Source organism: Cydia pomonella, chromosome 5, assembly GCF_033807575.1.
Source record: "Cydia pomonella isolate Wapato2018A chromosome 5, ilCydPomo1, whole genome shotgun sequence".
Taxonomy (NCBI): domain Eukaryota; kingdom Metazoa; phylum Arthropoda; class Insecta; order Lepidoptera; family Tortricidae; genus Cydia; species Cydia pomonella.
The window spans coordinates 4704112-4731450 of NC_084707.1; the positions used below are offsets into that span (position 1 = coordinate 4704112).

The 27339-nt window shown below is 35.1% G+C and overlaps 2 protein-coding genes and 1 long non-coding RNA gene across 3 annotated transcripts; 2 read left to right on the forward strand and 1 right to left on the reverse strand.

Moving 5' to 3' along the window:
* Window positions 1-609: 609 nt before the first annotated feature.
* LOC133518475 (uncharacterized) lies at window positions 610-3265 on the reverse strand. The gene is made up of 2 exons (XR_009799484.1): window positions 3218-3265; window positions 610-2248 (listed from the first exon to the last, which is right to left on the reverse strand). It is a non-coding gene; the product is annotated as an uncharacterized LOC133518475 (long non-coding RNA).
* An 8388-nt stretch (window positions 3266-11653) lies between these two features.
* On the forward strand, window positions 11654-15507 carry LOC133518470 (uncharacterized). Its single transcript, XM_061852175.1, has 5 exons — window positions 11654-12285; window positions 13180-13306; window positions 13711-13889; window positions 14765-14869; window positions 15295-15507. The coding sequence occupies exons 1-5, from the start codon at window positions 11856-11858 to the stop codon at window positions 15429-15431; spliced, it is 978 nt and encodes a 325-aa protein (XP_061708159.1). The 5' UTR covers window positions 11654-11855; the 3' UTR covers window positions 15432-15507.
* A 3758-nt stretch (window positions 15508-19265) lies between these two features.
* Window positions 19266-26585, forward strand: LOC133518471 (procathepsin L-like). The gene is made up of 5 exons (XM_061852176.1): window positions 19266-19766; window positions 20664-20790; window positions 21441-21616; window positions 24756-24860; window positions 25872-26585. The coding sequence occupies exons 1-5, from the start codon at window positions 19325-19327 to the stop codon at window positions 26006-26008; spliced, it is 987 nt and encodes a 328-aa protein (XP_061708160.1). The 5' UTR covers window positions 19266-19324; the 3' UTR covers window positions 26009-26585.
* The last annotated feature ends 754 nt before the right edge of the window (window positions 26586-27339 follow it).

The following is a 27339-nucleotide window of genomic DNA, read 5'->3' on the forward strand; positions in this document are numbered from 1 at the left end:
AAGTACAATTATCGTTATTTATGAAATGGGGAATTAAATATCAGAATGGGAATATATCCATTTAAATGTAACCAAATTTTATTCAAAAATAAATAAACGTACTTGGAAAGTAAAATGCTTCAGTGCAGAAACGTATCATTTTTTGCACACTTTTTAGAACAAGAATTACCCACTTTCAGAGAATGAGAAAAAAAAAGTCTAGCTGTAACTTATGAATACCTTATGTATATCATAATAGTAGTTTATGTGACTGAGTGCGGGTTTATCAAACGAATGAAATGAGTTTCATAAAAGGATCACACTAGTATTTTCATGCCTATAATTATGTACAGTTACATACATTGCTCAATCTACATCCATATAATAAGCTTCAACCAAACAAACTAATTTAATACTTACAAACGAATTATCAGATAAACAAAACGTCAAAAGGCGGTAAATAAAAACTTTTCACGCATGTCACGCACCCGTTTTTTAATTCAGAGACAAACTAGAGTTGGGGGCCGACTGCCATATCATTAGATATGAAGTAACATACATAGCATCCTAGCATCCCCTGCTTCGGAAGAGGCTGGGCTCCTTTATTCTATGGTTATCGATATCATAGCACGTAGAAATAGTGAAAATTAGACTGGTGTAGTTTTGTTAGAGAGCCACTATGAGGGTGGCATTTATTTAAAAACCCTCAATAAATAAATAAAGATTAAAAAAAAGTAACATACGAGATTATTCAAAATTGTGGCAACTGACATTTCATTTCGAATAAAACGTCATCTAGACTGATATGAGAATAAAGGTCAAATCAAATTCCTTTATTTCTCAGAGATGTTCTAAATTTGAATGTAATTAAAATATCGATAACGTAAAGTAAAAATTACAATTTTGAATTGTAATTTTTACTTGAAACAGATGAAAGTTTGTTAATATAGGCCATTAGTTTATAGTTTCTGAACATATTGTAGAAAGTTATGATATGGAAGTAGATAAAGTGTTTTAATAAAGGATACAAATTAGTACTTCGTGGGTTTTATTCAAATCTGTTTTAGTCCTGCCCTGCGGGCGTGAATGCAATCACTCACGCCCGCAGGGCAGGACATACATACAATACAAATCATACAATTTTATACTCCTGAACAATTAATATTTGTGATTTCTAAATCAAACACTAGTGTAAGATATGTTTTGTTTTGATTTCATTACTCTAAGCTACCGCATTAGGCGGGTCCGAGACATAAAGCGGACTGGCGGGCTTCCCGGGATTTCCCGCGGGACGGCGGGCTTCCGAAACATAATAAAACCGGGAACCGATGACATTGCTGGTTTATGTGATCATTGAAACGGCAGAACAACGGTGTTTGTGGCTTACGTTCGCGAAGGTGTTTTTATTCTGTGAATAATCTTTTTAGTTTACACCAGACAAAATACGGACCTAAGTATGGCCAATTGGCAATCATTTATAATGGCTGATGTTTTTAGTTTAACGGATATATCACGATTTTACTATTATATATTATACGAACTTAAATCCAATAAAATATCGTTAAAACGCTTTCCGGTACATGTATGTATATGTAGACCTGTTTATTTGTTTTTGTTATATTGCAAATGTTTTTTTGTAGGATTTTTAGGAAAATACCTTTTCTATTATTTGAGAAAAGAGCCTATATAACGAGCCCATATTTTTATATATTTCTCTGGAAGGTAGATAGAGCTGGCTAGAACAGTGAGAAAGTTTAGCAATTTCGCTACCCTTATGATTGGAAAAGGCGAGACCAAGACATACATATCTCAGACAAATGAAAGAGAAAGTTGCTATCACGGCTTATAAAAAGTTATAAAGTTCACAGAGAATAAAAAAATGCGGATATGAATATAAAAAAATTGTAATGAAATTCTTCATTCTTCACTTTAGGCAATGCACTTATGCATATATCAAAAACTAGCACCGGTTCTTATCTACATTCCTAGTTCTATCTAGCCTATATGTTAGTTCTTGATGATCATAATTATCTTCTAAATATTAATGGTGATCAGGCCAGGTGATGAGGTGATGCTTACTTATTGCAAGGGGTCCGTATTCCAGTAGTGCTAATTTTAGAGACTCCTCGTCCGGTGTTTGAATAGAACATCCTGATGCCACTTGACTTTGACTTTTCGCTTGTTAATAATGCACTCGCCTTTTTTTTGCTTTTCATTTTCGTAAGGATAATCTGCTTCGCTCATGAGACCATCGCCCTTAGACAAAGACCTTGAAAACCATACATTTCTTAATGTCAATTTTTTAAAGAAGTATATTTCCTTATATTATGTACAGAAGAGTACTGTATTTTCAATAAAACATTCAATAACTTACAAAGAATCAGTAATCACTATTCTATCGCGAACAGGTAAATCTCCTAAACTATGATTAATGCCGAACCGTTTTCAAATAATTAATAGAATCAGGCGTTACTTTGCGGAAATCCATGCTAATTAAAACAAGAAATATTACTTTGCTAATCCGCGAGAAAATAACGTGTTAGTCAATCAGTGATAACCCGTTATACTTACTTGCGTATTACCGTTTAATGATAAGTAAGCGGTTAACAGACTATACATTCTCATAATCGTGTATACCCGATTGTTTAAGTATTTGGTCACAATTGAAAGTCGTTGATTTATGGAAGCCCTATCTAATATTTTTTCTTATATTGTATTCCAATAGGTATAATAAGGAACGTTCAAAGATCAATTATATCTCTCGCGTCAAATGATGGCTATGAGAGTTCCTTCAAGTCTTTTTAACGGTTAACACCGAGTAAGTGGCTTACCCTGGATGGTGCAAGTGGCCCTAAATAAGTTAGATCTTTTAAACTTCCAATAAATGTCTACAAATATTTTACGTGACCACCAGCACCAGCAGATTGCACCGCCTACATTCTTTGTTGCTGATGATAGCGAATTAATTACGAAATAAAATTATTTTACTTGTAAATGTTGTAAAGTTCACTCGTTTTTGGTTGAAGAAATATCACTTTTTAAATTGACAAATCAGTCTCATATCGGAAACAAATCGAATAACTAAAATTTAAATTGGCCCGACAATTATATCTGAGCAACAACACGGGGTTATAATTCTTATTTCACCTAATCTGATGCCAAATAAAGTTAACGGGATTATAAATAGACACTGTGTGTGATAAAAGATGAAATTAAATGAAAATTAAATTGATTTCACCTTATAACATTTAATTCGTCGCCACCACGGTAGCATGGATTCCCTGCAATTGTGCCTGCCCAAGGCCTGCTGTTCTGACAGTGAAATAAGTTCACCGGTTAATTTCGCATATTGGCCTTCGATGTTTCCTGAAATAAAGCGAATAAAACTATCCAAATCGAAATCTTGCTGATTTAAAAGACATTAAATATGATGATCACCAAAAATACTTTGATATCTAAGCTCTCTTACCAAAAAAATATACTGGACTGCTACGACACTACATCTGAGACACTGATTACAACATAAGTTGCATTGATTACATTTATAACTAGTAAAATGAATTAGATATAGGTATACCTTCGACAAATATAGTTTTCACTCGGCAGTCATGTAATAAAAAAAAAACCAAAACTTTGTATAAAAAATCTCTTCAAAAACCCTTTTCGTTGAGTGTAGTTATCATATAAAAAGCCTTAGCCACGAAAAAACTTACCCACGGCTCCAAAAATATAGCAACTGTTACAGTGTTTTTGGTCTTTAACTTCAGTTACGAGTCCTAAAGATCGATAATCAAGACTAGGGGGAGCATTTTGTAACAATTTTATATTTAACTTTAATTTGCAACCTTTTGTCCTCAGATTAGAAGGAACGAAACCGGTTTTTATTTCGGATGAATCTTCATCAGTGAACTGGTTAACATCAAACGATGGTTCATGAATTTCGTTCCAATGGTTGATCATCGACAATTTCTTCTTAAATATTTCAAATCTCCTGTTGTATTCTTCCGCACTTTTATAGTGTTTTTCGTATTTGTCGATGAAAGTAACAAAATGTTGTTCGGCGTCGGCTACGTCGTAGTACGGTTGGGCGAGTCCTGTACGGCTCTGACCATCACGAACGAGAAAGCCAGGATATAATATTGATAACACAACATGGCTGATGTTTCCTAAGCCATGCCCTGATAAATAGAATATACTAACTTTGCTATATATTTATATACAAGCTCATAGCTCATTGATGACGTAAAACAAAATAAAAACACGTGTAGTTTTATCTGCTTGATGATATTTATTAGCCAAATACCTATTTTAATTGCATTTATTTTTATTGTAGATTATTTTTGTTATTTACGTTATATAAGGTAATTACATGTAAAGCTCTGGTCATATTTTATGTACTGTAAAGGGATGCGCCTAATTGTGGTAGAAGTTAAACGCTCGTTGTAGTTTTCTGACTTTATATTAATTACCCAATTCAATAAGAGAATCGGAAATGCCTGTATTTAGGAAACATTTATTGGACTTTTTAGTAAAATACAAAATGCTTTTTACTCTTTAAATGAATATTTTGACCATATTTCGCATAGTTATTAAATTTAGTATAAAGTAGCATACATTAGATAAATTTTATTTATGAATATAAGATTTGTATGCCCGTTAGCTGGCTGAATACACTGTTCTTTGAAATGTATTAGATACAACACTTGACTGTATTCTAACAAATAAATGATTTGATTGATTGATATATATACATATCATATATATATTTATCATTCAGCTAGATCACAAACATCGACTACTCTTAATGATTGCCACCTTCGGGATGCCCGCCTGCAGATATTGATTCATCTAGTATAGTACGGTCGCCAAGCCGCTCCGAGGCCAGATTTAATTGACTCAGCTCGGCCTTACCCACAACCGGTATCAATGTGTTCGGACAGTTCTCCTGATCACCGTACATGCGGTAGTAAAGCGGAAAAATGGTGGAGGGGATAGTAATGACGTCACAAAGATGGCGGCCGGACCTATTCTTTTTGGCGGTGTATCTCGAAAACCACTTAACCGATTTTAATCATCGAGGTGTCAAATAATAGCTTATATTATGGACATTATTTCCTTTTCTACAAATATTTACGTGAAACCTATAGGAAAAAAAATAATCACAAAAAACAGTTTTTTTATAAAATTATTTTTTTTTATTTTGTAAAAATCTCCGTAAATATTAGCATTTCGCAAATTTTGTTTAATATAAAACATATTGCTTCATTATCAAGAAATATAATGAGCCTTAAAACATACAGATCGAGTAATAAACAATGAAGCTACACTCATTTATTTGCGCATGGGTAACGATAACTGGCTTTTACCGGTCGAAACTGTGGTGACTGTTACGATACGTATTGAATGGAATTTATAGAGTATCGGTTTTAATTACTGAAATTATAATTAAAATTATAAAAACCAGACACAATAATGTTACCTTACTTCGACGTTTAGTCTCTTTTTTCGTCTTAATCATAGGTAGGTACATATTCCTTTTTACTTAAAAATTTTATACAGGGTGAACTTTTAACCACCAGTCATACTCTGCGCAGCGACTTTATAGGTCATACTTAACAACTTTTACTATTAGTAGTCCCCAAGCCGCTCCGAGGCCAGATTTAATTGACTCAGCTCGGCCTTACCCACAACCGGTATCAATGTGTTCGGGCGTTTCTCCTGATCACCGTACATGCGGTAGTAAAGCGGAAAAATGGTGGGAGGGGATAGTAATGACGTCACAAAGATGGCGTCCGGACCTATTCTTTTTGGCGGTGTATCTCGAAAACCACTTAACCGATTGTATTCATCGAGGTGTCAACTAATAGCTTATATTATGGAGATTATTTCCTTTTTACAAACATTTACGTGAAACCTATAGGAAAATAATAATCACAAAAAACATTTTTTTTTATACATTTGGTTGGTAGGTTTGTCTTATGTTTTAAAGCAGTAAAATCTTTCAAGTCGAAACACAGTATAAATATACATTTTGTTGTCTAATCTAAAAGTATGATGTTCATTGTTTAAGACTGATTAGTGATTACTGAATTAAATAACATGCTATTTGTTATTTTTGTTTTATTTTTTAAATCAGATATTAATTTATTCACTATGTATCACTATACAGGCAAAATGTGTATCATAGTTGGTCTGTAAGTACTTACTACTTGTGTCGAATATAGGTATAAGATGAAATTTTAACCACCAGCCATACTCTGCGCAGTGACTTTACAGGTCATACTGAACAACTTTTATTATGGGACCAATGCCGAATCACGCAAGAAAATTTGGATCTGGAATGACACCCACTGGCTGTGCCCTACCACACAAAGCGAGATGACATTCACAATGCCCATACCTCTCTTTTGGACGTAGTTTAAGGACGTACCCGGGTCCATGACGCATGCTCGCCACACCGCTGCTTAAAATAAGCTGACGCACCGTAAATTGAACTGCGTAAAAATCGCAAAAAATATTACACGGAGATCTTATGGCAGACACCGTACCGGTGACGTAAAAGACGCAACTGTTTTGCGAACAAAAAAGATTCGCGTGAAGCACGTCACTGCGATTCTGTACCGTCACCGTTTTTTAAACAGCGGTGTGGGGAGCATGCGTCAAAAACGGTACGCATACGACGCGTCACTGCGATTCCGTATCGTGACCGTTTTTTAAGCTGCGGTCTGGTCGCACCTTGTATTGTATTGTATTCGGGCGATTTTTCCGCAACTCGACGACTTGCGCCTATTTTGCGTGATATGTTGGGGGTGGGCTAGTCCTGCCAGCCCAGCTCCTCGAGGAATCCTATCAAACCTTTGATGTTGAGTAGGACCTCGGGGAGGTCTCTCGGAGATCCGAGATGTTTAGCCCTGTATGGAGTCACTCCGCTGCATTCCAGCACCACGTGAGAGGCTGTTTCTTCTGTCTCCATGCAACCTCGGCACAGGGGACTGTCTGTGACACCTGTTGTGAAAAGATGTTTGTTAAATAGTCCATGACCTGTTATGACACTGGTTACCATACTCAGTCGGACCGCCCTTGTGAGTTTTCCGTTGATGCCAGGCATGGCTTCTTTTGCCTGTCTGCATCCAGTCTGGTTCAGCCAGTGTTCTGTGTGTAGTTTCCCTGTACGTGCCAGCAGCATTGAGCGTACCTTGCTAAATGGTATCGGAAGAATCGGTTCCGGACCAATCGCCCCCGCATTCGATCCTTGCCTGGCAAGCTCGTCCGCAGCATCGTTACCTCGGGATCCACTGTGTCCCTTGATCCATTGTAGGGTGATCTTGTTATTATGACATACCTCCATTAGTCGTTCGTGGCATTCGTGTATAAGTTTGGATGTAACTATATGGCTATTTAGAGCCATTAAGACTGCTCTACTGTCGGAGAGTATGCGGATGGAGGATCCTACTACCTTCCTTGCAGTGATGGCAGCCGCCGCGTTTATGATGCCCATGCACTCAGCTTGGAATACCGAGTTATGGGCTCCTAGCGGAGTGGTGATCGACATGTTCAGGTCTTCTGAGAAGGTTCCAGAGCCCGATCCGCTGTCTGTTTTGGACCCATCAGTGAAGATTCTCAGCTCCCGGGGATTGAGTCCTTCATGATTGTCGTCCTCATATAACTGTATTTTGTACCTTTTATCGAAGATAGCTTGTTTGTGAATCCGGTCCGTGCCTGACCTAAGCACTGGAAATTCGTCATACACCTTTTCCAGGCATTTTGTGTGAAGAGCTCCTGTGATGTTAGACCATATCTTGAGGGTTCGCAACCTTACCGCTGAGAGACTGGCCTCTTGCTGTATGTGTAGGTGCAGCGGTGGAAGGTTTAGCATGACCTCCATGGCTGCAGTCGGGGTAGACCTCGTGCAAAATACCTATATTCGACACAAGTAGTAAGTACTTACAGACCAACTATGATACACATTTTGCCTGTATAGTGATACATAGTGAATAAATTAATATCTGATTTAAAAAATAAAACAAAAATAACAAATAGCATGTTATTTAATTCAGTAATCACTAATCAGTCTTAAACAATGAACATCATACTTTTAGATTAGACAACAAAATGTATATTTATACTGTGTTTCGACTTGAAAGATTTTACTGCTTTAAAACATAAGACAAACCTACCAACCAAATGTATAAAAAAAAATGTTTTTTGTGATTATTATTTTCCTATAGGTTTCACGTAAATGTTTGTAAAAAGGAAATAATCTCCATAATATAAGCTATTAGTTGACACCTCGATGAATACAATCGGTTAAGTGGTTTTCGAGATACACCGCCAAAAAGAATAGGTCCGGACGCCATCTTTGTGACGTCATTACTATCCCCTCCCACCATTTTTCCGCTTTACTACCGCATGTACGGTGATCAGGAGAAACGCCCGAACACATTGATACCGGTTGTGGGTAAGGCCGAGCTGAGTCAATTAAATCTGGCCTCGGAGCGGCTTGGGGACTACTAATAGTAAAAGTTGTTCAGTATGACCTATAAAGTCGCTGCGCAGAGTATGACTGGTGGTTAAAAGTTCACCCTGTATAAAATTTTTAAGTAAAAAGAAATATGTATCTACCTATGATTAAGACGAAAAAAGAGACTAAACGTCGAAGTAAGGTAACATTATTGTGTCTGGTTTTTATAACTGTCATTATAATTTCAGTAATTAAAACCGATACTCTATAAATTCCATTCAATACGTATCGTAACAGTCACCACAGTTTCGACCGGTAAAAGCCAGTTATCGTTACCCATGCGCAAATAAATGAGTGTAGCTTCATTGTTTATTACTCGATCTGTATGTTTTAAGGCTCATTATATTCCTTGATAATGAAGCAATATGTTTTATACAAACAAAATTTGCGAAATGCTAATATTTACGGAGATTTTTACAAAATAAAAAAAAAAATTTTTATAAAAAAACTGTTATTTGTGATTATTTTTTTCCTATAGGTTTCACGTAAATGTTTGTAGAAAAGGAAATAATGTCCATAATATAAGCTATTATTTGACACCTCGATGATTAAAATCGGTTAAGTGGTTTTCGAGATACACCGCCAAAAAGAATAGGTCCGGCCGCCATCTTTGTGACGTCATTACTATCCCCTCCACCATTTTTCCGCTTTACTACCGCATGTACGGTGATCAGGAGAACTGTCCGAACACATTGATACCGGTTGTGGGTAAGGCCGAGCCGAGTCAATTAAATCGTGTTTCTAGAGGGCTTTTGAGATTTGGCGACCGTACTAGTAGGGCGATAGTTCTGAATTCAAATACATAACCGTTGCCAGTTATCTACCAAGATTCGCGGATTGTACTCTTCTCTTTCCGTGCAGACTCTAATATTTTACATGTGTAATAACTAATAACATCCACTTGTGTCACTTTTACTTGTAATCCAGCGGAGCGGAGAAGAGATGTGGAATTCGAATATTATAACGTTAAATACAAAGTGTTAATTTTCACTTGGGAAAGAGTAGAAGAAACCCGATAGTATAAAATTTGGAGAAACAATATTTATACAAAGGACAGGGAACTGGAAAGAATAGCATTAACACTGGTTGTCTGGTTGATTGATTGGTTAGTTTACTGGTTGACTTCTGTTTAAATTCCTATCTAAGAAGAGTTGGAAGGAGGATTTGAATAGTTATTTAATTTGCTTCAGTAATTTATACACAAAATTAGATAAAGCACAAAAATACCACTCTTGGTCGTTTCCGCTAGAAAGGTTTCTTTTTGTGCGTTCCTAGCCGTATTAACTTTAAACCCAAATACCATTTTAAAATCCCGCGAGCTGTTATACCAACAGCTTACTCGTAAACACTCGGTTTGCGCTCAATCCTAATACCTAGTAAGGTGTTGTTAAAACTGACGACGTATGAATAAATCTCCCGGCGAAATGCACAATTTCCGACCATCCTGTGGGAACTGGAAAGAATAGCATTAACACTGGTTGTCTGGTTGATTGATTGGTTAGTTTACTGGTTGACTTCTGTTTAAATTCCTATCTAAGAAGAGTTGGAAGGAGGATTTGAATAGTTATTTAATTTGCTTCAGTAATTTATACACAAAATTAGATAAAGCACAAAAATACCACTCTTGGTCGTTTCCGCTAGAAAGGTTTCTTTTTGTGCGTTCCTAGCCGTATTAACTTTAAACCCAAATACCATTTTAAAATCCCGCGAGCTGTTATACCAACAGCTTACTCGTAAACACTCGGTTTGCGCTCAATCCTAATACCTAGTAAGGTGTTGTTAAAACTGACGACGTATGAATAAATCTCCCGGCGAAATGCACAATTTCCGACCATCCTGTGCGCGGGATTGAAGAGTGGATGTAAATTTTACAGCGAGCATGGTTTCCACTGTCTCACGTGATAGATATATCATTTGTAACAGCTAACTCTCATTTCAACGGGTTGAGATCCGTTTCAGTTAGGGCAAGAATTATTTCGTACGTCCGGATTTTCTCTGGTACAGGTCGCATATTCAACCACTTCGTGAAATTTGATGAGCAGATTCGATAATTACCTGCATAGATCTATTTTTCGACTAAGTTGTAGGAAATATTTAGAAACGTCTGAGCCATGGGGGTACGCGAGGTCTACAACGCACAGAGTCACTAGGTTCTAGGTTTAACTATTATAATTTTTATAGCATAACATATGTTATTGTTATGAGAATAGAACTTAATTACCTAGGTAAATAAATCTAAACACAATGGTGTAAATCTTCTCTAAGGATTTGGGTAGGTACGCAATAAGAACGAACTTGACCAACCAAGGATATGAAAGGTGTTACTACAATAGTGTTAACAGACGTTAAGATAAGACACAACTTTCATATTATAGGTTGGTGAGGTTTGTTCTTTCTGTTCTACCCATATTTACCATCGGCAACTAGAGTTTTTACAAGAATCGGTTGAGTGATATGACCTGTAGAAGAGAGTATCGGGACAGCTTGACATACGAAAACATTTTTATCCCATATGAAACGAAAAAAAAATTGCCGTAATAGAAATACAATATTTCAGTCAACATTCATTTAAAAATGTAAAATCTGTAGAAAGGTTCGAGGGAAGTCCTATGGAAGTTGTATTTATTACAACTAATATTTGGAACTCCGTTAGCACGATGTAGGAGATGTATGGCGCTTTAGAGAAGGTGGCACGCTTTGTATAGAAGTTGCTCTAGTAACGCCATCTGTTAAATCTTGTTGTACGACGTTGGCAGTGACAGAGGAGACGCCGCGAAAATACTATTCATCGTGTGGCCGTGAAAACAGTGCATTCAAAAGTCGGATGCGAGCGCTGCCGATTTGTCAGTCAACGAGACACATCCCAAGCTAAAATGACGTATCGCATGTAAGTAAATCTACTTGTTGTTCTATCACTCAACTCAAGGTCTATTTAGATTAAACTTAAGGAACATAAGTAATTAAGGCAATTTTCATAAAATGTTATGATTTGTACATTATTTTATATTAGGTATGTATGTAGTTATATATCTAAAACATAGACATAACATAATTAGTAGCTGAAAAGTCCTTAAAAAAAGAAACAGTACATTGGATGAAATGATTACGTTATTTTCTGCCGCAATTAAGTAAGAATTTCAAGCATTGCACGTGTTAGTTTAGTTAAGTTTTGTTAAATGCGTAGTTTTATCTTTTTAATACGTACATGTGTCTGAGTTTTTTGTAGTTAAATAAATGATTAACAAGCGATAAAATATTTGCTTTAATTACGTACATGCGTTAAAGTGTATAAAAAGAAAGACTTTCAACCACAGTCGTCTTCAATAAGTCTAGCATAGTCTCTACGGAAAACAAAATGTCCCCGTTATTTCTCTTGCTAGTAGTTGGCATTGCTGCTGATCATCTCTTAGAAAAACCATACTACGACTTGGACGATGCTCACAACCTTTTCAAAAACTTCGTCCTGGAATATGGCAAAATATACGATCCGGAAGAGTACTTATACAGGCTAGAGATTTTCAAGGAATCTTTAATAGAAATTAATCTACGCAACGCCATGCATCCGCAAAGCATTTATGAAATAACTCGTTTTGCCGATTTGAAATTTGATGAACGCTATGGTCCAAGAATACTTGAAGAGGATATTGACGAAACTGCAATTGAGCTGCATTTTCTACCCGAAGAGATCACAGCTCCCGAGCAGTGGGACTGGAGGGAGCATGGAGCGGTCGCTCATGTAAAGAATCAAGGCAAATGCGGTAGTTGCTGGATCTTTAGCGCTACTGGTGAGTTAATTTTTAACTGACTTCAAGATTTTTTCTCCGTTGAAATCTTCTCAATTCGTTGGGTTTTTGCTCTTTTGTGTATATTTCATCAAATCATCATTATTCATCTAGTCAATAGAAAATAGCGTGTAATTCAAAATATTTAATTATGAGATACTTCTCTCTAGATTTTCCAAATTTGCCACCTTTTTCTACTGTCCTAGCTGGCTTATACTATAATGGCCACCATTTCTCGATGAACCTTTAAAAAAAAATAGGATATTATTTTGTTTGATTGAAAGAATTTAAGAACCGTACGTCCCACCTGTCATAAGTTTAGGATGCAATGATTAAATAGCTTGAATATATTGAATTCAAAATTGCCAATAAAAAATAATAACGTTGAAAGAAAAGAATGTACAGGGTGATTTCTGGGTCGCGATCCAGAACCACTTTTTCTAAATCTATAAATGATGTACATTATAATACGGTAGTATTTGATTGAAAGATAATTATTTTGATTTTTATTATTTTTCAAGTAAAATTAATCTTATACGAAGTAATCATGGTCACCCTATGACTTTTGACATACGCTGTATGGAAAGCGACAAGACAAGACGTCACATTGAGTAGGGTGACCAAACTGTATGCAAACATGTTTTTTTCTACTTGTCATCTGATATATATATATATATATATATATATATATATATAATGAGCAACATCATTAGACTCATCTTTGAATTCTTTGTGATGTCTTATTCTCTTGCTCCAGTAAAATTAAATTTTAAATTAAACACAGTTATCCAATTTATGTTTGTGTACAACATTATTATTGTTTATTTGCTTAAATACCTGGTTTGCGCTACGGAAAATTTCAAAGATTTTGATCATTTTTCAATTAATTGTCCTCAGGAGCTATTGAAGGTCAATACGCCTTAAAACATAATCAAAATCTCGCCTTTTCGGAACAGCAGAGCTTGGACTGTGTATACTTTATGGGAAATAATTGTCTTGGAGGATTTCCCGACGAAGTAATGAAGTATGTATGAAATAAGGTTTGGAGCAAAACTAAATATATCATAATTATAGCGCTTTGCGTTTGTATTTCAAAATACTTTCGTCTCGTTTCGGATGTCTATATGTTGATCCGTGACCCTATCAGGTCAATTCGAGTTTTAGTCATTCGATCTGTTCCTTCCAATAATGATACTGATCTGTCAGTCTCAAAAGTGACATTTCTTCAACCTAAAACGTCACATTCGCCACTGATAGATCAGAAGCAGATCACTCTAATTGGCCTATAAGATGAAACTTTTAAGTGAATTTCAAACCTACCAAGGTGCTTAATGAAGGCCAGTCAAGGCAAATAGGATGCAAACCTTTCTAGTTCGCAACTGTCATCCTCATTGGGAGTTATTTAAAATAATTTTGTCTGTTTTGCAGATACCATGAAAAATTTGGTGTAGTACTAGAAAAAGATTACCCTTATAAAGCAAAACAATTAACATGCCACGAAGATCCCTCGAAGGTCGTAACCAAGGTCACGAGTCACCAGGTCTACAAGAAAATAGATGAGGAAACATTGAAACAGCTTGTGTATGAAAAGGGACCTTTGTCTGTAGGTATGTAGCAAGGATGTTGCGGATGCAAATGTTTTGACATTTTGCTTACAACACCAGGCGATAAATGGATCAAAATTCTTTTCGTTGTCTTGTTTTTTGTCCCCAAAAAATGTGACGGACTAGAGCTTGTATGAGATGAAATTTTGTTTTTCATTTTTCTCGTGTAAAATATAATCTACTGTTAAGCGCCATCAGTTCCGATTTCGGACCTGATAATAGTTTTCCGTTTCACGGAATATCACATCTATCAATATTTGATATGTAAAAAAATACTTTGTCTCTAATTGCTAAAAATGTTCAATGTTTGATATTTTTGCATATGAACCCTTTTTAAAATTTAAAATATTATTAACGATGTGCTGATATTTGGTGAAACGGAAAAATACTCTTGCTCGGGCTCGAAATCTGGTCTGATATCAAGCCTGATAAAGTGTGGATGTAATTGGCACTTTAGAAAGACATACAATAGCGCTGGACTTTTTTATTTATTTGATAGAAGACATAGATACAAGCGTGACAGAGTGGTCAGAAACAAGACAACGAAAATAATTTTTATCCAAATATTGCACATGGGTTATTGGGATGATACAATTGGCTGGTTGCGACATTTACAAAACCTATTTTATGTAGTTTATTTATAATAGTTCAACTTTCGAATTTATTATGAATACAATAACATTATTTTAGTTTTTAGTTAGCTTTATTTTAGTCTTCTGTTGTTGCCTAAAATTATGTTGTAATTGTAAATAAAAAAAATACTTGAACTTATTGACTAAAAAAGTTTATTCAATATGCACGAATGTTGTTTTATTGTGGTTTATGTGTTGTATGTTGTTTATGTGGTAGATGTGTAGCAGTTTTTCATCTCATTTCAGCTATAGATCCGGCTGATTTACCCTTCCACAAAAAAGGCATATTATACCCTCACTATTGCTCAAATTGGGTTAGACACGCAATGTTGTTAGTCGGATATGGTATTGGTATGTATGGATCATTTTTGGTACCTACAAGCTCGTTAAGTTTCGAGGTGTGATTGGTAAAATTCATTAGAGTTCAATAAAGTGTTTCGTAATGGTTCATTTAAGTTTCGTCCAAAGCATATAGTAAAAAGTATGCGTCGTTATGTCGTTATCGCCATTATAGTCGATGAGCAGAAAAAAGTTAATTCCACCACTCAACATGAGGAATCAACTCAATATTTGCATCTAATTACTTTGTCATTCCAATGGATAAAATGCAACTTTCCAATCATTTTTTGACGAGTAAAGAGAGTATTTACGAGCTGGCGTGATGAAAATAACTATTTTCTCTTAAAATCTTGTAATAAACAATTTACTATTCTTTTTTTTAATACCGTACTCGCACAAAAATGCAATTGTGTTTTAAAATACAATATTTGTTACAGAAAACGGGACTAAGTATTGGATCCTCAAGGACTCTTATGGTCTTGACAATGGAGACCAGGGATTCTTCAAGCTGGTGCGGGGAATCAACGCCTGTTCCATGGGAACAACATATACTGCTTCATGTACTGTTGCTTAATATAAGTAATTTATTTTCATGGTATAATATGTGTACTAATAGTAATGTAAGTAAAATTTGTATTTATTGTATACAATGTGTTTCTAAATTCCAATTACACCCGACAGATTTTAAAGGTGTATTCTTGACCGCATTTAGAGACTAAAATATTATACAAAGGTTCCTGAAATCGGTCTTGTTTTAGAGATAATGTCAATTTTTGTGAACAATTGTTTCTGATATAATTTAGTAAAAAACGCCTTTTTAGCTGTGACTCTGCTGCTATGTGACTTTATTTAGACATATGTTAGACAAATTAGAGAGACGCTTTTTACTTATACTTTATACGTCTCTTCTAGACTTAAATGATACCTTTTGTTGATTAGAATTTACATGTTTACATGTTTTGAGATTTGAGATGATGTTATGTTATTTAAATTCTATACCAGTTTCATTATTAACAACAGCATTCTGGACGTGATCGCTAGCACTTTAGACTCTCCCATAGCTAGACACTGGAATAATCTGCATGTAATTAATTAATAGGCAAAATTTTAACCATTATTAATATTTATTTTGTGATTATATGTAACTCTAAAATGTACCTTTTTATTTTTATAGGATTTAACTTTAATTTTAATATTTTAATCATTTTTTAATTTACGTTATTTTAATAATTTTATTGTAATATGGATCATTTGTTATCTGTAATAAAGAATTGAATTGAATTATCATTGAATGAACAAAACATTTTGTGAAATATGGATTAAGCATAGCTTTGTGTCGCACTGTGTGCCGCACCGTGCCTAATACGGAGAGTGCTTTGTCATCTAATGTTAACTACAACTCCCCGATGCAAATGATAGATGGCGTTGCACTTAACTCTTGCTGGTCTAATTACCATACCCCAGTTTGACCAGTGCAGATAAACGTGATATTTATTATTATAGGCAACTATGATTTTTTCAAATATTTAATTATAATAATGAATAAAATTAACTCTACCTACTTACATCATTTTTATTTTTTTATTTATTTATTTAAGTTAAATCTATCGATGTTACTGTCAACATTTAAATCTTGTCTTTACCATTCGTGTCTTGTAAGTCGTCTGCATCATCTTATCCCTAGTGCGTTATCACATTATTCGATCCGAAATTGGACGTCACAATACGACCACAAAGAAATAAACATTTAAAATGCGCCTGTTTGTATTTATTTATTCATTGTTGAAGTGTTTATTTTTCAAAGATAATCTTAAACTAAAAAAATGACTAGATGCCATAGGGCATTCTCTAGAGCTGCTTTTCTCCAAGGTTTACCCAACATCCGATGTCGGATCGAACAATGTGAAAACACTCTTACTCGTCAGTGGCACTAACGGGTTAACAAAAATAGCCCCCCATTTTTATATTGTTAATTTTGACATAAATGCGTAACTATATAATACCCAAAACCCAACTAACTCCAAAACCCAAATAGCTGACGTGGCTCAAACAGCCGAGCCGCCAAGTTGAAGTGGGACTGGGCAGGACACTGCCGTATGCAGATGAGTTATGGGCTAAATCAACCACCAATTGGGCCCTATAAAATCGAACCCGAAGTCTCGGCAAATCTCGACGGCGTTGGCTAAATAAATATAGTATTCGTTTTTTTTTATTATTTAGCTGAGTTGGGGTAAAAATAAGATCGTTTATTTTACTAGGGGCGAGGCTAACAATATGACGATTACATAAAGTGTTAAGTGGATTTGTATTGTATTGTATTATTGCCCCGGTGTTCGTCTTACCCCATCTCACCTTACGTTATTTTATTTTAGATTATTTTTAGCCTCATTGTGGTCTAGGTCAATTTATGGAGGATTGTCCTTTAGCAATATTTTCACAGAGTAGTCCCAAAACAGTAGTTTACTCTAATCACCAGTGTAAGCAGAAATGCATTTTATTACGTGTGATGAATCGAAAATGGCTGCGATTCCTCGAGGTCCCCAAATGTCTAATGGTGTGGACATGAAAAACGGGGTCTTTAATTTATATACATAACAAATTTGGTAGTAATAGGGTTCCGTACCCAAAGGGTAAAACAGGACCCTATTACTAAGAGTCTGCTGTCCATCCGTTCGTCCATCCGTCCGTCCGTCTGTCACCAAACCGTGATAGTTAGATAGTTGAAATTTTCACAGATGATACAATACTGTTTATTGCACACCTCAATACAGAAACAATACAAATAATACAACACATAAATAAGCGGTAAACAACAGGCGGTCTTATCGCTAAAAAGCGATCTCTTCCAGACAACCTTTAGGTAGCGGAATTAAAAAAAACAAGAAATTATGTCACGTCAGTAGGTGTTCCAGATGCAATAAAAGAAGTCTAGTACAAAATAAACTCAAAACAAAACAATATATCATATACAAATATAAATAAAAATGATATATAAATACATATACATACATATATTAAAATACATACTTATATATATATAAATGCCAGCTATAAGTATGGAAGAGGAAGCAGATAAAAGTATTACGGAGCAGATAAAAAGTGAAGTTTAATGAGTCTCTTGAAAGAATTAGGACATTGAGCGCGCCTTAAGTCTATAGGCAGAGAATTCCATAGTCGGATAGCTTGAAACGTGAAAGAATTATTATAAGTTCTGGGAGCACCTAACAGAACGTAGGTAGCTGAAACGGTTCTAGCGGGGAGTTGCGGGGTTAAAAAGAATGGAATACAGAAGGGACAAAACGTGAGAGTTACGACGTAAGCGGATAGGGAGCCACTTGAGCTGCGAACGGAAGTGAGAGACATGGTCATATTTGCGTAACCCAAATATAAACCGTAGGCAAACATTTTGGATAAGCTCAATTTTATTAAGTTGCTCCTCAGTGAGATCGAGATAAGCAACGCCAGCGTAATCCAGAATAGGGAGGAGAAGAGTTTGTGCGAGAGCAATTTTGGTAGGAATGGGAAGGAAGTTCCGTAATCTCCTAAGTGAGCTAACTGCCACGAATATCTTCCTGCTGACTTCGGCCACCTGAGGTCCCCACGATAAGGCACTGTCCATAATGATGCCACGGTTTTTTACTTGCTGCGAGTAGGGAATCAAAACACCATTAAGGTAAGAGGCTGTTAAAGTCGATTCTGGGAAGCAGTTTTGGGCTACCTATTATAATAGTCTGTGTCTTTGACGGATTAACTTTTAGGCCAAAACTGCGACTCCATTTTGAGATTTCCTCTAAGTGTGTGAATAGCGTATTCACCCTACAGATAATGGACACGAGATCGCCAGTAACGCCCTGCGAGTAAATCTGAAGATCATCGGCATAAAGGTGATGATGTGAAGAAAGGTTAGAAGTAATTGAATTAATGAATATGGAGATCAACAAAGGAGACAACACGCCGCCTTGCGGAACGCCAGCGAACGTGTTGCACCAAGAAGAAAGGGAATTATCCACCTTTATGCGCTGCCGACGACCAATCAAGTAGCTACGAAACCATTCGACTACCGCAGGAGATATATTGAGAGAGCGTAGTGTTCCAATGAGAATGTGATGATGTATTTCTGTTGCCGCTATAACAACAAATACTAAAAAGTACGGAACCCTCGGTGGGTGAGTCCGACTCGCACGTTTCCGGTTTTATTTTTGTATTCTAACTAACGTTATAATATTAACTTTTAGTAATAAAACAATAGCCACGTAGAAAAACTTGTTATTTTTTTTTTAATGTAGAAACAATTTTTACATTATTGTCAATAAAACTAGTGCTTAAATATTTAGTTTATGTAATAAAACAATGAATAATGACGTAAAAAACCTTGCTAAAGTATATAAAATGAGATACTTCAACCATATGAAAGTCAATAAGTATATCATACTTGTATTAGTTATTTCTCTATGTACTGACGACATTATGTTCCCGCTAATTGTCTTGCTAGTATGGGGCATTGCCGCTGAGTCTTTAAGTTTAGTCAAACCATATTACGAATTAAACGAAGCTCACAACCACTTCAAAAACTTCGTACAGAAACATGGTAAAACATACGATCCCGAAGAATACTTGAAAAGACTCGCGATTTTCACTGAAAATTTAGCAGATATCAACGAACGCAACGCCATGTTCCCGCAAACCGTGTTTGATATAACTGGGTTCACTGATTTGACACCCGAAGAAATAAAAGCTGGTTATGGTATGAAAATGCTTGATGAGGAAATAGATAAAATTGCGACTAAGCTGCATCTCCCTCCTGAGAACATCACGGCTCCAGAGCAGTGGGACTGGAGGGATCATGAAGCGGTCACTCACGTAAAAAATCAGGGCAAATGCGGCAGTTGCTGGATCTTTAGCGCTACTGGTGAGTTACTTTTATTCCCTCTTGTTTGCGGATAGTCCTTTTCGGGTAATGGTACGGTTAAGTACGAATTTACTTATTTGTATGTGCGTGCCGCACTGGTAAACCTAACTATTTTTATTTGTACTTATACACCGTGGACTGGTAAGACCCGATAGATTTTAACCACGTATTTCTGAAGTCATAAAGTGCAAAAAAAAATCATGTGAGTTTAGGTCAAATTCGGCATTAAAAAATAGCCGATTTTTTATGCGGTTTCTGCATACGACACGTTATTTATTTTTACATCTTGGCGAAAAAAAAACATTACAACGAATAACTAAAGTTTTTTATTTATTTACAAATAAATAAAAAACTTTCATGTCTGTCAGTAGGTATCTCTAAACCAAGTCACATAGTGCCAGGGTTACAGACAAACCGGCGTTTTTCACTAAGTTATTACAGAAAAAAAATCGCAAGACTTGCCATTATCTCTAAAACAACACCGATATCAGAAAACTTTGTATGACATTTTAGTCTCTAAATGCGATCAAGAATACATCTTTAAAATTTGTCGGGCTTTGGCAGCCCACAGTGACATACTTAACATAACTATATATTTTCCTTCCACACATGGTGTCTCTTTTGATATGACTATTTTTAATAGTTTATTCACGAATATGATTGAAATGTGTTAGGATAGTAAATAGTGTAAATGTTAAATTATGTTTTTCATAATAATATGCTTATGTCTTTTTCTTCTACCTAGCGATATCAAGGCCTTTGCCAGGGTCCGTTTTCCTGCTTGCTTTCCTCCGCTTTGCGCGATCCTGGGCGTCCTCTCGTGTGAGCCCGTTTACGTTCATATCCGCTATAATATGCTTATGTATTAATTTAATAACTCTTATAAAATATTCGTAGGCGCTATTGAAGGTCAATACGCCATCAAACACAAAAAGATGATCGCCTTTTCTGAGCAGCAGGCCTTGGACTGTATAAAAAATGATCAAAGTAATTGTGATGGAGGAAAACCTGACGCAGTAATGGCGTAAGTATGGTTAAAAAATGGTTTAACTGGTCATGTTCGAAATCTTGAATGTTTTTTTTTGTCGGGGGGGGGGACGATTATTTACGAAAATATTTAAATAAGTATTTAGTTTAACAAAACATGGCTTTTGCACCTCCCCCCCCCCTCTTCCCCCGATTCTGCACACTGTATGGTTGATAGAAAAAAACTATCCCCTTACTTTTAGGTGTAGGAGTAAATAGTGTAAATATCTACCCTTAATTTTTTTTTTCTAATTTCTATTTCACTACAAAGTCGGCGTCATTGATAGGAGTATGAAAAAATTGCCAAATGCAGCTTTTTAGTACTAACAATCACTAAGCTAAGTCGCGGACGCACAGACGGACGGACTGACAGGCAGACAGACGGGCATGTTGTAACTTGTAACTATAAATATTATTACTTTAATTTGAACTCTTTGTACTGTTTTAATATTATCTAACTATTAGAGACGAACACTGCTAATGTGGTTATTTTGTTTACTTATAATATTTTTTCTCATTAAAAATAGGAATTTGGCAAACTAAGTATCTATTTGTCATGAATATTATTTATTCGCATAGAAAAAGTTATTTAACTTTGGTATTTTTAAGTACCTATTATAATATTTAAAGAATTTGGGTTTTCCGCAGTTACCACGAAACATTTGGCGTTGTCCCAGAAAAAGATTACCCGTATACAGGTACACCATCAACGTGTACCGAAGATCCTAAAAAGGTCGTAACCAAAGTCAAGGATTACAAAGTCTATCAGCCGGATGAAGAAACGTTGAAACAGCTTGTATATGAAAATGGACCGTTGTCAGTATGTAAGTACAAGCATAGACAACTTTGTGAACTAAACAATAGTATCAATCAATCAATCATTTATTTATTTGCAAAAGACAGTAACATAAGGTGTTAGAACTATTCAGGTACAATGTGTATTTTGCTTGCAAGCAAGCGTGCAAGTATAATCTCATATCTAAGCATTGAAAAATAGCAGAATTGAAATTAAGACATTTATAGTTAGAAAATTAGAAAAATAAGAAAAAGTAAGTCGCCATAAAACAATAAACATAATTAGTAATAATCAGGAGAAAGAAAAATGAAAATAATTAAAAAAACTCATTCACTAAAATCTAAATATTTTTTAATGCTATAACCACATTTGTCAAGCAACCAGTTTGTTAATTTACGACTGAACTCATTATTTTGTAGCAGCTTTAAGTGCTCTAGTAATTGGTTAAAAATCTTTACGCACATGTTAGGTAATATACGTTTCTTTCGTACATACATGGCCTTATTAGAAACTGGATTTATTAGAAAGTAGATTGTAAAACAAGGGCAAAAAGCGACATTTATGCCTGAGTTATAACTCTGCTTTTCACTTCGATTGCGATGAAAATTTACAAAAAAATCCAGTATAATAAAATCCGGGCCGGTCGGGGGCGCGGGGCGCGCAACGGTCGGGAGCGCGCCGGCAGGGCTGGCAAACTAGTGTAAACATTAATGACCTATTTTTACTACAAAAAAGATGCATACGAGTTCTAGCCAAGACAACAACTGAAAAAAGTTGCAAACCACTTTTCGCAAAATTAAATATACTCACCCTCACATTCTTATACATCTTGGAAACTTGTAAATTTGTGCGAAAATACGAAGACTTGTTTAAAATCCAAAACCCCAAGCCACAACTACATAACTTGCGTAATCGGAATAAACTTGTGCAAGCAATTCCAGCCAACCTCCAAATGTTCAGTAAAGGCCCTTACTCAATGTCCATTCGAATTTATAACCACATCCCTCAGTATACAGGGTGATTCATGAGACGTGAGCAGGACTAAGCATACACAATCAGTAAATGTTAATGAACCGTTCATCATCATATTTAAGTAAAACAATCTCGCTTTATTTCTGTTATTTAACTTTTTGCGAAGGACAAATTTGATAATCTACAATCATGGACACCTTACAACACTTAATTAAGAAAGATAAAACCTCTTTAACCGTTATGACAGCAGTTTGATTATGAAGAAAACAAAATGTCACACTTGAGTGAGATACGATTTTTCAAAAGACATTCAATTTGTCACTTGTTATGGATAAAACAAAGAGGGTGACCATACATGGCGTAAATAAATTAAAACATTTTTTTTTGAACAGTAAAAAATAAAAGAACGTTAATCTCACAAATATTGGTACGAAACAGTTGCTTATAACTTACTGAATGCTCAAGCTTGATCCTGCTCACGTCTCCTGAATCACCCTGTATAAAAAATGAAATCAAATATAATAATTTTGTAAATAAGCTTAAGAGTTACCTTCTAACTGAATGTCCATACAACCTACAAGAATTTATGAATAATTCGAATAAATAAATACTTAATAATAACCATAATTATGTACTTAATAAAAATGGAACATGATAAATGTTAGAGTGATATAATAATAATAACACTACTTATATGGATAGTACGTGATTTGAATTATTGTAATGCTGTAAATATTTGATTTTAATTACCTATTATTCTATTTGTCATTGTTGTTTACAGATTTATTTTATAAGAGAGTGCCTTAGAAATAAGTACTTAGACATAAAAATGTTGCTACGCCCTAGTAGGGTCCATGATTGTACTCTATTTAAAGAACATCTGTAATACCATGGTTGCAACGAATAAATGAAATGAAATGGCAGTAGAGGCAGTATGGCAGATTTTGAACTTTATTGCTAACTTAATAAGGGTCGTAATAGATGATCTCACTTTATGCTCTAGAGCTTAATAAGCAATTTTATGTCGCTTACATGAGACTTAAATATCAATTTTACGAGCATGTGAAGTCAAAATTATTTTTATCAAATATTTACAACTCCATTGAAGCTTTCACCACTGGAGGAGTTCGTTACTTTTTAGTTTAGTTTAGAATCAAAGAGTTCGTTCTTGGTGCATTTTCTCCTCAATTTAATTCGTACATACATATTCTTTTTTATCACACTTGTGCAGCGTGCTATTTCACGCAAGTGCAGCCAGAGCTAAATTTTACTCCCACGAGAGCTATAGCTTTTTTTTTTATTAAGTCTTTGACTCGTACGAACCAAGTAGGTTCTCAGTAAAACAAAAATCGGGGATACCGTACGGTTATTTGGTTGCCGATTTCAGAATATAATAGGCACTACGGAGGATTTCTAGGAGATACTACACCGAACCTACACACACATATATATATTTTTTTTTTTCTCGGTACTATTTCACTTATTTATTTTATTTAGAAACAATTATCACTTTAAAATCTGATCATATTTAGTATTTTATTACCACTTCATCCACACTTTTACATCACACTCACCACGTGATCTGGGTTCCGACAGAATACCAGTGCTTTGCTCGAAAGAGTGAAGCGTATAGCTGATTGTGCCAAATCTTTTGTTGTTGCTGTAATGCACACAGTGTACTACTGCTATTCCACTATTCGTGTTATGTTTATAACATTTATAAGATTCTGTATATTGTTAATTGTGTATTCCTCTGTTTGCCTAGGTTTTTCTAAATTGTGTGTATTTGCAAACAAATAAACTCATTATCTATCTAAGTAAAATACTTGTTAAAATTCAAGGTATAAAATGAGTTGCAGTGCACTTTGCACGCACCAATGAACACTAACGGACGTATATCAGGAGCTTTATTCTAATCGTAATAAAATAAAATATTACGAATTTGGATATGATTGTCAGATTATATCTATAACAAATTTATAACCTGCGGTGGCATCATGGTTCCATTTTTATCACTTGTCACTATGCCCGTCACTTTCGCGTTTACATACTTGTTAGAACGGGATAGCCATGGTGTCAAATGATAAAGAGCCGACCATCTTAGCCCTGCTGGTATTAGAATCATTATATGCCTCCTATATATTGGTCCCTATTTAGTTTTACTGAAGCTTTGTAAAATGTACTTTTTGTTACAGCTATTGATCCCGCAGACTTCTCCACCTATCACTCGGGGATATTATACCCCAAAGATTGCAAAGACTATAATTGTCATGCTGTGTTGTTAGTCGGTTATGGTATAGGTGTGTATGGAAATATTTTATTTTGGGTAAATATAGTATAAAAAAAAACCCTAGTAGTATATTATTAAAAAGCGGTGGTGGCCGAGTGGATATGACGTCCGACTTTCAATCCGGAGGTCGTGGGTTCAAATCCTGGCTCGTACCAATGAGTTTTTCGGAACTTATCTACGAAATATCATTTGATATTTACCACTAGCTTTTCGGTAAAGGAAAACATCGTGAGGAAACCTGCATACATCTGCGAAGAAATTCAAAAGTGTATGTGAAGTCCCCAATCCGCATTGGGCTAGCGTGGGGACTATAGCCCGAGCCCTCTCGCGCATGAGAGGAGGCCTGTGCCCAGCAGTGGGACGTATATAGGCTGAATTATTATTATTATATAGTAGTATATTAAACATTTTAAATTGACCCTTTAATTCGCAATGTAAAATAGAATTAACGTAACCTTTCAACCTCTTTTGCATTTTTTTCGTAACCACAATCATATTTGTACTATACTATTGATTGATTAGGTACTTGTACTATTGTTTCGTGTTTGAGCACTACATACGTGCACTATTCTAAGAAATGTCAATGATTTTGTCAATGTCAATTATTAGTTATTCAGTGCTTTTGTCAATATCAATTATATCAGACATCTTGTAGATTATACAAATTATAACTATTTCTTCGAAAACGAGTGTAATTTACAGGGCAATTACTGATCAGAACCGCTTAATCGGTTTTAAAAACCACGAGGCCTATTAATATTCTGAGACTTAGGAAAGTAAAATAGGTAACGAAATTAATAATACATGGTGGGTTTAAAAAAATAAGCTCTTTTCAGTTTAGAAAAACAAATTAGGTACTGTGTTTTTACTGTGGTTCCCAACTAGTTAACTTTTTTTTGAAATGGAATGATGCTTTTTATTTCTAACCTAGAGCTTGTGGATGAAATGTTATCACTATTTTGTGATTTTCTAATGTTGATAAAACACCCTATAAACAGTACGGAAATGCGATTTCTTACAGAAAACGGCACCAAGTATTGGATCATCAAAGATTCTTATGGTCCCGAAGAAAGAGACCAGGGCTACGTTAAGCTGGTGCGAGGAGTCAACGCGTGTTCTATGGGGACCAAATATACTTTGGCCTGTACTGTTGAATGATATTGTATTTCATGGCTGGAGGGACGTCACACACACAACAATAATAGTACCTATATTTTTAATTTGGTATATAACTTCTCCTCCCTATACTATTTTTAACTGTGCGTATGTTTGTTATTTCATTTATTTTATTTGCCTCTTTTCAAATTTCGAAACCTATACATATTTAAGTTCATTAAAAAGTTAGTTTTACGATTGTTGAATATTTGTATGTATAGTAAACTTCTCAATTTTTCAATAGTACATTACGATACAAGTGCGAAAAATAGGAAATTCGAAACGAGTGGCGATAAATTAAAACATGACCGAAGGGAGTGTTTTAAATCGACACGAGATGCGAATTACCTATTCGCACATGTATCGTACAACGTTTTACAGTACATATGGCCCTTTAAATTTTTGACATTGTTACGTAATGTGCTAATTATCGCACTAGTGCGGTAAAGTACCAAATTCCATATGTACTGTAAATTAGTTTTATTTATGTTGTTATATAATTTGCAATGCTATATGTATCAAAGTATGTACTTATACTACAAGTTTTTTTGGTCTAAATAAACTACTTTTAATTTTTAAATGTAGTTTTTTAACCCCCTACTCTTTATGAACTAATATGCTACCAGTCGGTAGTTGGCGGTACTACGCCCTCCACCGTGAAAAACTCCCATGTAATTTCCCCTATAGTTATTAAAATCCTTATACTTAGTATTAAGTATGTCAATATACCTAATACTAACTATTACATGTGAGTATTTGTCATCAGTGCAAAATTATTTACCTAATTTAAATGATAAAATAATGGAAACAACATAAACTTGCTTTGTATTGACTATGTGCGATGTTGGTGTTTAGCAACGCCAACGCACCATGTGGTAAAAATATGAACTTTCGTAGGACTATACCATCATACTATTTGGCAGTTGCCAACTGTCAAATAAGCAATAATTCCCACAGCCACTAGGGCGGCGCTACAGTCATGCGCGGAGCGAATATAAACTTGAACAAATGAAGGCCTCATCGAGCGGAAGTCACGAAATCAGATTTTGAATCGATCAAGTTACTACATAGAGAAAGGCCTAGGCTTGCTATACATATTTTTGGTAACTGTATTATGATCTAAAAAAACTGCTAGTTGAACCTACTACACCTTAATTTATATATTTTAATAAATTAAATATATTTTTTTTATGAAATTCCAATGATTTTGATGTCGATCGCTTCAGCATAATATCGTCAGGTAACAAGAAAAACTCACTAATTACTAAAAAATCATTAAACAAAAAACAACCTTATTTTAATAGTAATATGGATAATTATGGGTATGAACTTGT